General features: G+C 51.4%; 1 protein-coding gene across 3 annotated transcripts; it reads right to left on the bottom strand.

Moving 5' to 3' along the window:
• Nucleotides 1–7730: 7730 nt before the first annotated feature.
• Nucleotides 7731–12201, bottom strand: HMX3 (H6 family homeobox 3). 3 transcript variants are annotated; one of them, XM_061635743.1, is made up of 3 exons: nucleotides 11389–12201; nucleotides 10072–10173; nucleotides 7731–9854 (listed from the first exon to the last, which is right to left on the bottom strand). In XM_061635743.1, exons 1-3 carry the CDS (start codon nucleotides 11732–11734, stop codon nucleotides 9190–9192), a joined length of 1113 nt encoding a protein of 370 aa, XP_061491727.1. In that variant the 5' UTR covers nucleotides 11735–12201; the 3' UTR covers nucleotides 7731–9189. The 3 variants fall into 3 exon arrangements, with proteins under 3 accessions (XP_061491727.1, XP_061491725.1, XP_061491728.1); XM_061635741.1 differs by having other exon boundaries at nucleotides 10072–10176; XM_061635744.1 differs by lacking the exon at nucleotides 10072–10173 and having other exon boundaries at nucleotides 7732–9854.
• Between the last annotated feature and the right edge of the window lie 221 nt (nucleotides 12202–12422).

A 12422-nucleotide genomic window follows, 5' to 3' on the forward strand; every position in this document is an offset into this window, starting at 1 on the left:
GGTAAGTGGTATTCAGAGGGGGCTTACCATTGCCTTCCTCTGAGGCTGAGAGGCAGTGACTGGCCCATGGTCACCCAGTGAGCTTCATGGCTGTGTGGGGATTCGAACCCTGGCATCCCAGGTCGTAGTCCAACACCTTAACCACTAGACTACACTGGCCCTCTACTGGTGAGTACTGTCACCCAAAAAGCTCTGTTAACAGCATATTATGGGACAAATTTCTTGACTAGTTTAGGGGTGGGCAGTGCACTGGCTGCTTGGAAAAAAGCTTAGAATAAACCCTGAAGCACCTCACTTGGTAGTAAGGCTCACCTACTACTCATTGGAACTTCCAAGAAGACCAACTACTATTTTAGAATTCCAGCCAAATCCAGATCCAGAGCATCAAAAGGGACTTTGCCACTAGCAGTAGGATGCAAATTTCACTCTAAAAGAGGTGAGGCTGATGGCTTTGTATTGAGCCATGACTATGCAAATTCAGGAGTTCAAAAGAATTCCAGTCTTCACCCAATTAAAGTAAAGGAATAGAGACAAAAGTTGTAGTCACAGATATCTCAGAATTATTGAAAGATCTCACGGAAATCAATGGTACGAAACTTTCCTTTGGCTTTGACCCATATCTCCTTTAAGTCTGCCATCCTAAACACACTTACTAGAGAGTAAGCTCCATTGAATGTAGTGGGGATTAATTCTGAGTAAACATCCTTACGATGGCACTGTCAACCAAAGTACTTGGAGTTAAACTGGCTGGGTTCTATTAAGGAGATCAAATTGATTATGGATCTGACCACCCTATTCTGATTTTTTTTTAGCATATTTTACTCAGACATCATTTTAATGGAATTCGGTGGAGTTTAATATTAGCCAAAGGTAGTGTTCATAGGGCAGAGGTAGTCAACATGATGCCCTTTAGATGCTGCTGGACTCCAAACTCCCATTATGCTTAACCATTGGCTGTGCTGGTTGGGGTTGATGGGAGTTGTAGTCCACACTATCTGGAGGACACCACTTTGACTACCCCTGTTATAGGATTTCTTCCTTATTCCCACATGTGTTGCAAGTAGGCCAATTAAATGCACTGGGATTTACTTTTTCCTAAACATCAAATCAAACAGCCAGTGTGGTGTAGTGGTTAGAGAGTTGGACTTCCAGGGTTTGAATCCCCACACAGGCATGAAGCTCACTGGGTGACCTTGGGCCAGTCACCGCCTCTAAGCCTCAGGGAAAGGCAATGGTAAACCACCTCTGAATACTGCTTACCATGAAAACCCTATTCATAGTGTCGCCATTAGTTGGAATCAACTTGAAGGCAGTCCAATTCATTTTCAAGCATGATTGCAAGGGAGTAAATCCCACTGAACTGAAAAAGCATGCAAATGATCAAACCTGCCCTCCCCTCCTCCTCCCTCCTATTCCCTCCCTCTTGTCCATCCCCTCCCCCTTCCTTCACCCCTCCCTTACCCTCCCCCATCCCCTTCTAATCCCTTCCTTCCCCCCATCCTCCTCTCCCTCCCCTCCCCCCTGGCCAGTTTTACCTATCCTAGGACTACAACCTGGGAGCCCAGGATTCAAATGCCCACACAGCCATGAAGCTCATTGGGTGACCTTGGGCCAGACACTACCTCTCAGCCTCAGATGAAGGCAATGGTAAACCACCTCTGAATACCGCTTACCATGAAAACCCTATTCATAGGGTCGCCATAAGTCAAAATGACTTGAAGGCAGTCCATTTCCATTCAAACATCAAATCATAGAATTAGAAGGTACTCTAGAGGTCATCTAGTCCACCCCTGCTTAAAATACAGAACCTGCAATGCAGGATGCAACTACAGCATCCCTGACAGATGCTCACCCAGCCTCTGCTTAAGGAGAGCCCACCAAGTGAAGAGAGAAAATGAGATGCACAGCCATCAGCCAACAAAACTTTTCAAAGCATGGGGATCAATATGATCACTTGAAAATGTCTGTGCAATAAACACAAGAGAACCTCCCCATCTCAACATGCAAAAGCCCCCAAAGGGTGGAAACCTTCCTCCAGCTTCTCACCCATCCTGAGAGGGGGGGTAATGGCTATAGGGTGATAATGTATAACTAATACTCCTTAAGTGATCTCAAATAGGCTCCCTACGTATTTCCCGGTCTGACTGTTAAAATGGCACACCTGCATATTCGCCTGCTTCTGGATTGCACTGGAACCTCTCCACTTAGGACAAGGGTTGGGGAACCTGTGGACCTCCAGATATTGTTGGACTCCAACTCCCATCAGCCCCAGCAGGGATGGCCAATGGTTAGGGATGATGGAGTCCCAGTCCAGCATCATCTTGAAAGCAACAGGTTCCCCATCCCTAAACTTTAGATAAGGTCAAGGATGAAGTCCTTTTTGAATTCCGTCCAGCAACCTCACAGTTTAAGAATAATAACACACCTCTTTTGGAGTACAAAATAAAATAATTCTAGTCTTCGTACTTCTTCCTCAAAGCAGGCAAGCCACTTAGATGTTAAATGAAATGGCATCTCTCCCCCCCTGCCCCTAACAATTAATATTTGAATGAAATGAGAGGTTCACCCAGATGTAAACAAAAACTGTCATTATTGGACCACACTACCTCTATGTAAATTTTTGCATGCTCAGTACTGGAAGGATATTGCTAAAATGCAGCATTTTACAGCCCAATCTTATGCCAGCTTTCCTCAAAGTGAGTCTGTGAGTTCAACGAGGCCTACAACCTCAACTCCTAAAGTAATATAGGACAAGGATTATAGGAAAGGGAAGGCAACGAGTCCTGCGATTAATAGGGCAATCTATAATAGTGCAATCCTAAGCACACTTGCTAGCGAGTAAGCCCCAGTGTGCTCAGGGAGATTTGCTTCTGAAGAAACATGCTTAGGACTGCACTTTTAAGTGCCCCTGCAATGATCGTTCTGTAGGCCAGCAGACGGCAAAAAGTAGACTTGGGTGTACTGGGAGATCTCTGGGTGATTTGAAACAGATCAGCAAGGATTTCTCACTGGCAATGGTTTAAACAATGGTAACAACAAAATGACATCTCTCAAAATTATCCTACAGAAATGAAGAGATTTGTGTGTGGAAGGCCTGTGTGTTCTGTTCAGTTTTGGCACTCAGAACAAATTTCTGACCTCAGAATTTCTGAATTCTAACTGAATGTCTTTTGCACCACCAGGCTCTGGATGGCAGATCTCAAGGATTCCATTTCAAAAGCGAAACAACAAATCCCGCAGTCCTAAAGTCTGCACATCCCAGCTCCAGACTCTGAATCTTGGGCCAGCACCTACCCCTCAGAGCCTTGTCACTGAACCTCCACATATCCTGACCCCTGGCTGTCCCTTGGCAAGAAAGAAAAAATGGGGGGACAGAGAAGAGTAGCTTAATCAGATTGGAGCGTGGAAAGGATAATTTGCCTGCTTGCCAGCATCCCAAGGTCATCAACACTGACGAAAAGAGCACACAGGAACAATAGATTCATTTGAAACAATATTTTACAGACGTTTGGCGATCAATATGAGCTGCTGTATTATGCCGGGGCAATCTGTTAATGCTCTTAATGGGCTTCTCAGTCCGTTTGCACACACTATGCTAAGTCGATAGAGCAAAGTGATTGTTACAGAGACACTTGCAGCAGAATCCGGGGTGCGGGGGGGGAATGGAGGGAGGAGCTCCCGTTTTCAATTTCTGTCTGAAATTATCCCCCTTCACCCCTCTGATCTCAGAATATACTTAGGTTTATTTGGCCAACTTTCTTTCCTCCTCCAGTCCAACTCGATTCCTTTTCCCCTGCGCCCTTCTCGAGTTCCTTTCCGGGTCCAGGGACTAGGTGCGAGCCGTTTTTAAAAACAAAAAACCCACGCACACGCGCACTTATCAGCCACCCCCCCAACCTCCTCCCCATAGCAGGAGAATGTTCAAACCAATACCAACCTCCTTCAATTCTGCGGCTAAACTCTGCAAGCGGCTGGCTGGTGGCTTCTTAAAGCGGCGACTGCTCTGTGTTCTAATCTCCACTCGCCACAAGCCGGCTGAATTCTTCCCCCGCCAGATCTGGCGGCCGGGGGAAGTTTTATATCTAGGTGCCTGCTGTTGTCTATACACAGCCAGCCTCTATTTACTCCTAAATAAAAGAAATACATGTGTGTTGCTGATACAAACACCCAAGCGAGTTCTGTTCACTGGAGCTTTAAAGAAAGGAAGGGGGGGATGTTGAGAGAGACAGAAGGGAATAGGGGAAGATAATGTAGTCTCTCTCTCTCTCTCGCATGACAAACAAAGGCAGAGATTTGTCAGAGTCCAATTTCAGCAATAAACAGAAGTGGCGGTGGAGTGGCTGCAGATTAAGAGAAGGCAGTAACTGCCTTTGAATTGAGACCAAACAGCCTTGCCTTGATGGTTTCCAAGAGATTGTTTGTAACCATTTTTTAAAATAAAAATAAAATAAAAGGTACAACAAACCACTGGGACTGAGTAGCTACTTACTGTCCAGTAGAAAGCCCTAGAGAAAGCATGCACTGTGCGTCAAACGGTTTACATATCCTGATCTCAGGGCAGAGGGTCGGGGAAGGCCTTTTCCCTTCGCCCTGCCTTGAATGGACAAGTGCCGGCCCGGGGGAGAGGAGGCAGCAGCTCCGATCCAGTGGCTGGCACGCGGGTGCCGAATGAGGACCCTCCTTCTTCCTCAGTCCAGGGCTCGCAGCATCCCTGCCACGCTCGCAACCCGAATCAAGTTTGCTCAAAGCCAGGGAAGCCTTCCCTGAGGCTCGCCCCCTCGAAGGGGCGCTGGGCTGGGCAGGCCGGCGCAATAACGCGCAGCACTCGCTCTTGGAAGGACCTTGCTCATTCACCTCTCTTGCTGTTACAGCGTCTCTGATTTCCTGAGGTTTTTTCCTCTTTGTTTTTAAAGAGCAATCCGGCGGACTTGGAGGAGTCCACCCTGGACCCATCCTAAAGAGAGAGAGAAAAGGTGGATCCTCGGGCCTTGATTCTAGTGAGATACAGACTGAGCTTGAAGGGACTCAAATTATCCTGGAAGGAAGGGCCTTGCCGGGTGGGATATCCGCAGATCGGAAGAGGACACGCTGCCCTTCCAGCCGGTGACTCCAGTCGGCTGGAGGACGAAAGGAATCGGGGGCTTGCTGGGGCCCTTCAGAGAGAACGGCCCTTAGTTCCACAAGAGAGCGAAATGTGAGGCTCGGGGGACACACGCGACCTGCCTGCTCCATAATCGCGCCGAGCCTCGGAGTTTGGAGTGACACTCTGGTTTTGAAGACAGAGAGAACATAAAGTAGGACGTGAGCGGGGGGGGGGGTAGTTTCTGAACAAGGTGCGTTGGTCATATGAAAGAGGAATTCGTGGCTCAAGATCAGCAGGACCTTCTCCTTATCAACTCACTGTCTAGCTAGCCAAGAGCTCCTATCTGCAGCGTTGCGATGACATATAAAAACGCAGTAAAAGGAAAGCATCACAACAGCCTTGGCCAACTTGGTGCCCTCCGACCGTCGTTGCACTACAGCTCTCATCAGCCCCAGATAGCACTGCTGGAGCTGATGAGAGTTGTAGTCCAACGCCATCTGGAGAGCGTCAGGTTGGCGAATGCTGCGTTACAGAGCCTTGATCCCTTCACAGAGAGGCTGTTGAGGAAGCCAGCCCCTCCCAGCCAACAGATCTGGACTCTGACCATCTTGTTGCAATTTTTATCTGGGATGCTTTCGTGGGGGGCCGGGGCGGACGGGGAGGAAGGCTACAGGCAACAGCAGCAGGTGTGACATATAAAAGAAAGATAAAGAAATGGGGGGGGCAACAAGCTTTGCTCGCCTCCAGCTGGTCCTTTCTCGATTGAGGAAAGGCAGGGTGAGCCAGGAACCGTTTTGGCGGCACTAACCACAAATAGAGAAGTTATTTTTCTCAGCTTTTGATAACATTGCGAGCGGGTGTTCGCCAATGGAAGGAGGTATTTGCTGTTGCAACAGGTTTTTTAATGGATTGCTAGTGGCTTGGCCCAAAGTTAGTATTGCAAACAGCCAAAAGGCATCAGCGTGTTTGCAGGTGACACAAGGAAGATCGTATTTTGACTCTGGATTTCTGTTTATTTTCCATTTATCACGCAGGCCAAGAGGTTTTAATTCCAAACGAAAGGAAAATAAATGGTTATCTTTTCTTCGTAGTCCTTTCTTTCTTTCTTTCTTTGCTGGTGAAACCTTGCCTCAACAGTATACATACACACACATACACAAAATGATTCATGCCAGTTTTCTATAAACCGAAAACGATATTATCTCTCACAGCGGGCCCCAAAGCTCTGTTAAACAACATACGCCCTGTACCAATTGAGCTCAAGAGAGGGAACAAAGCAAAACAAAAATCGTCAAGAAAAATACTATCTGGGTAAGTTTTCTCTGGAGTGAATGGCAACAACATGACCTTCCCTTTCCAATTTTTGAACGGGCTGCAGAAGAGCAAAATTCATTACGAAGTCTGGAGGAAGCAGCAAGAATCAGCATTCCCTCGGAGTCGAACGGAAAGCATCTGGTTTCTCGTTTAGAACCATTTACGTTGTCTAATCGGATTCAAAGTGTGACTAGAAAGGACTCCCATCCGGGGTTAAGGTGTGGTGACCCAGTCCCTGGGAGTTGTGGCTTTGGGACGCCATCCCTGACCTGTCCGGGAACCGAGATAACCTGAAGCCGGAAGTCTAATCCAGGCCCGCGCGCTTGGAGAGCTCCAGCACCAGCAACACCTACGCGGCTTGCATCGCCGGAGACTCTTCAAAAGAAAAAATATAACCAAGCGCTGGGCCTTCCTTAATTAGAAGCTTCATTCAGCCAATCGGATGCAGGCGAAGTAACATTCCAGGGGCTCGGGGTTCTGAGTTCGAATGCTGAGCTGAAGGGGAGGAGGAGACCCCGCGGCGTCCCACAGTTTGCACAAACGGCGCACGCGGCCCACTTCGGCGCGCAGAAAGGCTGCAAATCAATCCCTCCCTCTCTTTGACTTTCTCCATCTCTAGCCGTGACGCTATAGAGGGGTTTTTAACCCTTTGCCTGCGGAGTGTGATGCTCCCAGTCTCCTATCCACCTCAGAACACCGAGGCAGAGAATGGAGAAGGGCCTTCTCCAGAAAGAGGTAGAGCGCATCGATTCCTGCTACCACAAGAATCTCCCCATTAAAAAAACAATCACGTTTTGTAGAAGAAACGTCCCGCCCCCGCCCCCAACACAGCCGACCAATCTATTCTTATTCTTAAACAGAAATGTTGCACCGATTCTCAGATTCAAACCTCCGGGTTCTCTCTCCCCGGAAGCGATGCAACGAGCCTGTAGACTGGAAAGATCCTCGTCCTCAGAATGTAGTGAAAGGGGTTTGTTTGTTTGTTTGCGCATGGGTGATCTGGAACAGAAATATTTACCTGAGAGCACACTCAAGAGATGTTCTAAGGCATAGGCGGTTATCCGTAAGTCTGCGAGGGCAGAAAATGCCTTCTAGTCCCAAGCCACAGGCGTGTTCGAGTATGCAGAGGTAGGAAAACTGCTTTAGAAGAAGTCCCGAATGCGCAGGCAAACCTGTTTTTTTTTTTTTGTAAGAACAATGGCTCCTCTGTTTACCTCTACAGATCCAACAATTCCCCCGGAGCTGGTGAGGCGGGCTTGTATGAGTCCCACTAGCGAGACGGTTCAAGGCACCTGTTATCTCTGATTTCCCAAAGACCCCTCCTCCCGTTTCTAAAATAAAAAAACACACCACCATCATCACCAGTAATGAACAAGTTTTATTTATTTGTCCCCCGCCTTCCATCACGACACTGAGTTATTATAACAAGATTTTTCTTCAAATTTTAAAAATAGGACCGATCCCTGCTAGAGAGGGAGAGGAAAAAAAGAGGGGAGGGGAGACTCTGGGGAGGCCCGGAAACAATTTGTCAGACAACAGGTGAGCAAGACAGACACGAAAGAATTCGAGATCTCCATTCAGGCGAAAACCCACGCCCTCCTTGAAACTGACAAGAAAGCTGTACAGAATAGCAAAGAAGTTACAATTCGTCTTTAAAGAGACTGATTGTCCATCACTTAAAGCGCCCGACGCACTCGACCTTTTTTGAAGTCTGGAGTTCAGGAGCAGCTGCTTTTTTGCCGCCCCCTTTTTGCCCCCCTCAATTATTTTGGACACTTCTCCCCCATCAACTCAACCTTTCCTCGCCAACAACCGTCCCCTCCCTACCCCCACCCGCCCCACCCCCACACACAGTGCTTTCAGAATTGTACAATATTGCACAGGTCAGCGGTATGAATCAGAGAAGCTGTTCCGAAGAAGGGAGGGTCGACAAAGAGCCAGGCTCTCCGCCACATCTTTTCCTTGCTTATGAAAAGGAAAGAAAGAAAAATAAAGAAGCGCCCGCCAGGAGTAAAATAACAGAAACGCCATTTGGAAAAAAGGTGGATGGTACGTGGTGACGCGCGCTGCATTTCTCCTCAAAGATCCGAGAGAACTGGAAACTCGGGAAGAACGAGTACCCACAGACGTTTTCAAAACGGTACCCGACCCTCAAGGCGAGGAGGGGCCCAAGCGACCGATCTGCCCACCCTTCCGTTTGCCACCAGCATTTGGAGAATTGGCCGGTGAGTCCCCTTCAAGCCCCCCGCCGCCGCCCTCACCAGGCGAGGATGGTCTTTTGCGCAGCCCTTCTCCATTTTTACACCTCAAATCGAAGCAAACTTTTTTTCTTTTTACAAACAAACAAAAGGCAAACCCACGCGCTCTCCTCGACCCACCCCATCCCTGCTTTTACAGAGCCCGGATGGTCGTTCTCTCGGGATCGCTTTATTTGAGCTCAGGAGCATTTACAGGTACTCCTGAACCGAGAGGAAGGAGGGGAAGTCTCCGCGCGTGGCTTTGCCGCCTGGGCGCACTACTTACGCAGCAACCATCGTTGTAGCTGCTCCTTGGTGAGCCGATCACTTCGCTGTGGAGGCCTGGCTTGGGTGTGCTGCGAGAGGCAGGCTAGGGTGGCTCTCTCTCAAAGGGGTTCTTAAAGAAGCCACTCACAGAGGCACAAGGCCATCCCTGATTCTTTCTTTCTTTCCTTCCTTCCCTCCCTTCCTCCCTCCCTGCTTCTCTCTCTCTCTCTCTCTCTCTCTCTGTGCCTCCCTGACTTGTCCCCTATCCGTCTAGGCTAGGCCAAGTCCTCAGACGGGCCGCAGGAGCGGCACCGAGGTGACCACGGGGTGTGAGTAGTAAACGGGGTGGGGGAAGGTGAGGAGGGGTTGGCTGACGGGCGCGCTGCCCGCCGTCGGGCCTCCTCCCCCGCCGCCACCTCCGCCACCTCCGCCGCCGTCGGCCCCGGCGCTCTCGTGGTAGAGGATGGGCACCCGGACGATGCGCTGGGCCGCTGCGTGGCTCAGGTTGGCCGCCTCCAGTTCGGCGGCCAGCTGCCGCTTCCACTTGTTGCGCCGGTTCTGGAACCAGATCTTGACCTGCGTCTCGGTGAGGTGGAGCGAGGCGGCCAGGCCGGCGCGCTCGGAGCTGCTCAGGTAGCGCTTCATGTCGAAGGTGGACTCCAGCTGGAAGACCTGGCTGCGCGAGAAGACGGTGCGCGTCTTCTTCTTCCGGCAGGGCTTCTTCTCCGGGCTGCTCCCCCCCTCCGACTCCCGCTTGGGCCAGTCCTCGGCGCCGCTCTCCTCCTTCTTCACCTCCTCGGAGTCGCTCTCTTCCAGGATGATCTCGTCGGGGCTCTTGGAGTCCAGCTCCTTCGGCTCCCGCTCGGCCTTCAGCAAGGGCTCGTCTGGGGAGTCCCTGTCTGTGCCCGCCGAGGCCGGCGAAGAGTCTCTGAGGAAGGATTTGTCCGCTGAAACTGGAAACAGAAAGAAAGCGAGAGCAAGACACAAAACACACACAAAGAGCCCAGTCAAGACCACTTGTCAGCCCCGCCCGACGGTAAAGGATGCTGACCGGGTCGTCTGATCCCCGCTGTGCTCAGTGGGATTTGCTCCCTAGAATGTGTGCTTCTGGCTGCGATCCAAAACTCACGTCCTCGGGAGTAACCCCAGGTGAATGCAATTGGGGCTTACTTCCGAGGAAACGCCAATAGGATGAGGCTGTAAACCGGATTCCTTGAAGCCGCGCCTCCCAAGAAAGTGAACTTGCAACCCAGTCCTCGGTGTTGGGCTTCTCTGCTAAGGAAAAAAACAAGAGGACATAGGATGGCAGCCCTGAGACCCAAAAGGTTGTGTTCAAGTCACTCATACTTGGAGTAGAACCACTGAAATCAATAGCCACGATTAATTTAGGTCCATTAATTTCAGCAGAACAACCCAGACAGAGTTCTGTAGCCTGATGTGAAACTTGTATTTGGGAATACGCCCCTTTTATTCCAGGGGTGGGTGGTGGGTTTTTTTGGTGAGGCTGAAATCCTATGCATGCTTCCTTGGGACTAAGCCCCACTGTCGGACTTCCTCTTACCTTCCACCAGCGCCTTGACTCCCGCCTCCTCAGCGTAGTGGTTTGAGAGCAAGTCCCATTTATCTGTATGGAACTTACGTTCAAGACCTTGAGCTTTAGGACTGCAGCTGTGGACTGCCGGCGCGAAAGTCCCATTTCAGGCTGCAATCCTAATTGCTCCTAACCTGAGCGTGAGTCCCATGGATTTCGAGTCGCTGGACTTTCTGAAAAGGAGCTTCCCTCGCCTCTTATGCACACCCCCACTCTTCAGCAGATTTACTTGTGAGTAAGCCTCCTCGTCGCTTCCGGGCCACGTTTCCTGGCCAGCAAGTTCTCGTGGATTTAATGGGACTTACTTTCAAGGGAATGTGCGAGGGGTGGGAGAAGGACCCAGCCAAGGTAAGACATGTAGATACAGTATGATAAATCCCTCTTGCTTCTGAATAAATCCAGTCTCTAAGGTGGCACTGAACTTGTGGGAGGGGGGTTTAGTAATAGATGGGCAGGAGGATTATCTCGGATGGAAAAGGGGACTCCCTTCAGTGTGCAGAGTTTAAGTTCTTGGCGGTGGCCCTAAAACAACCTTGGTTCTCCCCAACACCAAAGAAATGTTCTTCTGGCCAGTGCCTACAAGTCAGAGATGACTACGGCCCCCTCCACCCTCCACAGCAGTTGTCCCCTACCTGATCTGGGCAAAACCCAAAACACACCTGGAATACTTTATGTGCCCTGGGAGAGAGCTTGTCTGGGCGGCAGACCCCGGAGAGCAGAGAGTCCACCAAGGAAAGCCACAGGGAAGAGGGTGAGACCAGGAGCGTAGTGATGGAGCCCCAACAACTCTGGTGAGAAAGCTTTGGGGCCTGATGGGTTAGTGAAATGGGTGGCTGGCTGGGGGGAACACAGCGGGAGAGCGCGCGCGATGGAGAGAGGGCCCTTATCTCCAGTACCTTCTGGCCTAGACAGGTGGCCTCCCGCAGGCGTCAAGCTGTAGGGATACCACCAGGCGGGGGACCTCTCCAGATAGTGAGCAGGCAGAGCAAACCTCTGAGCAGGGATCTCGAATCTCGGGAAGGCGAGATCGCCCATCTGCGACAGGGCGAAGCCGGCCCCCTCCAGAGCCCCCTTGGCCGCCGGAGGGAAGAGCGCCCGGGGCTGCTTGAGAGACGCCTTGGGATGGTCCCCATTGAGCAAGTTCTTGATGGAGAAAGGCGACTCCTTGGGCTGCGACGGCGGCTGCGGCGCTGGCAGCGGCTGCTCTTGGTTGCTGGGGGCGTCCTGTCCAGTCTCAGGCATGCTTCCGGCGTCCGTCCTCGGGGGGGCCTTCACACTGCGCTCCGGAGTCGCTCCCAATAGGGCGATGGCATGGGGAAGGAGGCAAGGAAGGGAAGAGGGATGGAGGGGAGGGGGCCGCACAGCAGCCGAACTCCCGGCCCTCCAGCCGGCGGGACTTGGAAGTCAGCGGGGGCCGCCTCTCCTCCTCCTGCTGCTGCTGCTGCTGGTACGGCGGCTTCTTCTGCGTCAATCCAGCGCCGAATGCTAATGATGAAATCCAAATGTCATCCCAAGTTAACTGCTGGGACGCCGCGGCGATTGGGCACGGAGAATGGCAAACGGCATCAGGCAGGCAGGGCAGGGCAAGGCGTCGGCTGGGCCCCAGGACTCCCCCGGTCCCACTACGCAGGGCAAAGAAGAGTGAGTGAGGGAGGAAGAGAGAAAAGCCAGAGGCAGGCAGGCGGCGCAGCCCCCCCCTCCCTCCGCGCCCTGCCCGCCGCCGCCGCCGCCGCCGCCGCCCCGTCCATCTATCCACACATCCACGCCCCCCTTCGATTTGGTCCTTTGGCTCCAGGCTACGAGAGCTCGCCTCTTATTGGCTTTATATAGTCCAATTAGGCAGCAAATGAGGACAGGGCTATTAGCACAAAAGGGATATCGGCTGGGCTAAGGCACCCCGCCGAGGACGAGGACTGCGCGGATCCGCAGC

This window comes from Rhineura floridana, chromosome 7 (genome assembly GCF_030035675.1).
Source record: "Rhineura floridana isolate rRhiFlo1 chromosome 7, rRhiFlo1.hap2, whole genome shotgun sequence".
Taxonomy (NCBI): domain Eukaryota; kingdom Metazoa; phylum Chordata; class Lepidosauria; order Squamata; family Rhineuridae; genus Rhineura; species Rhineura floridana.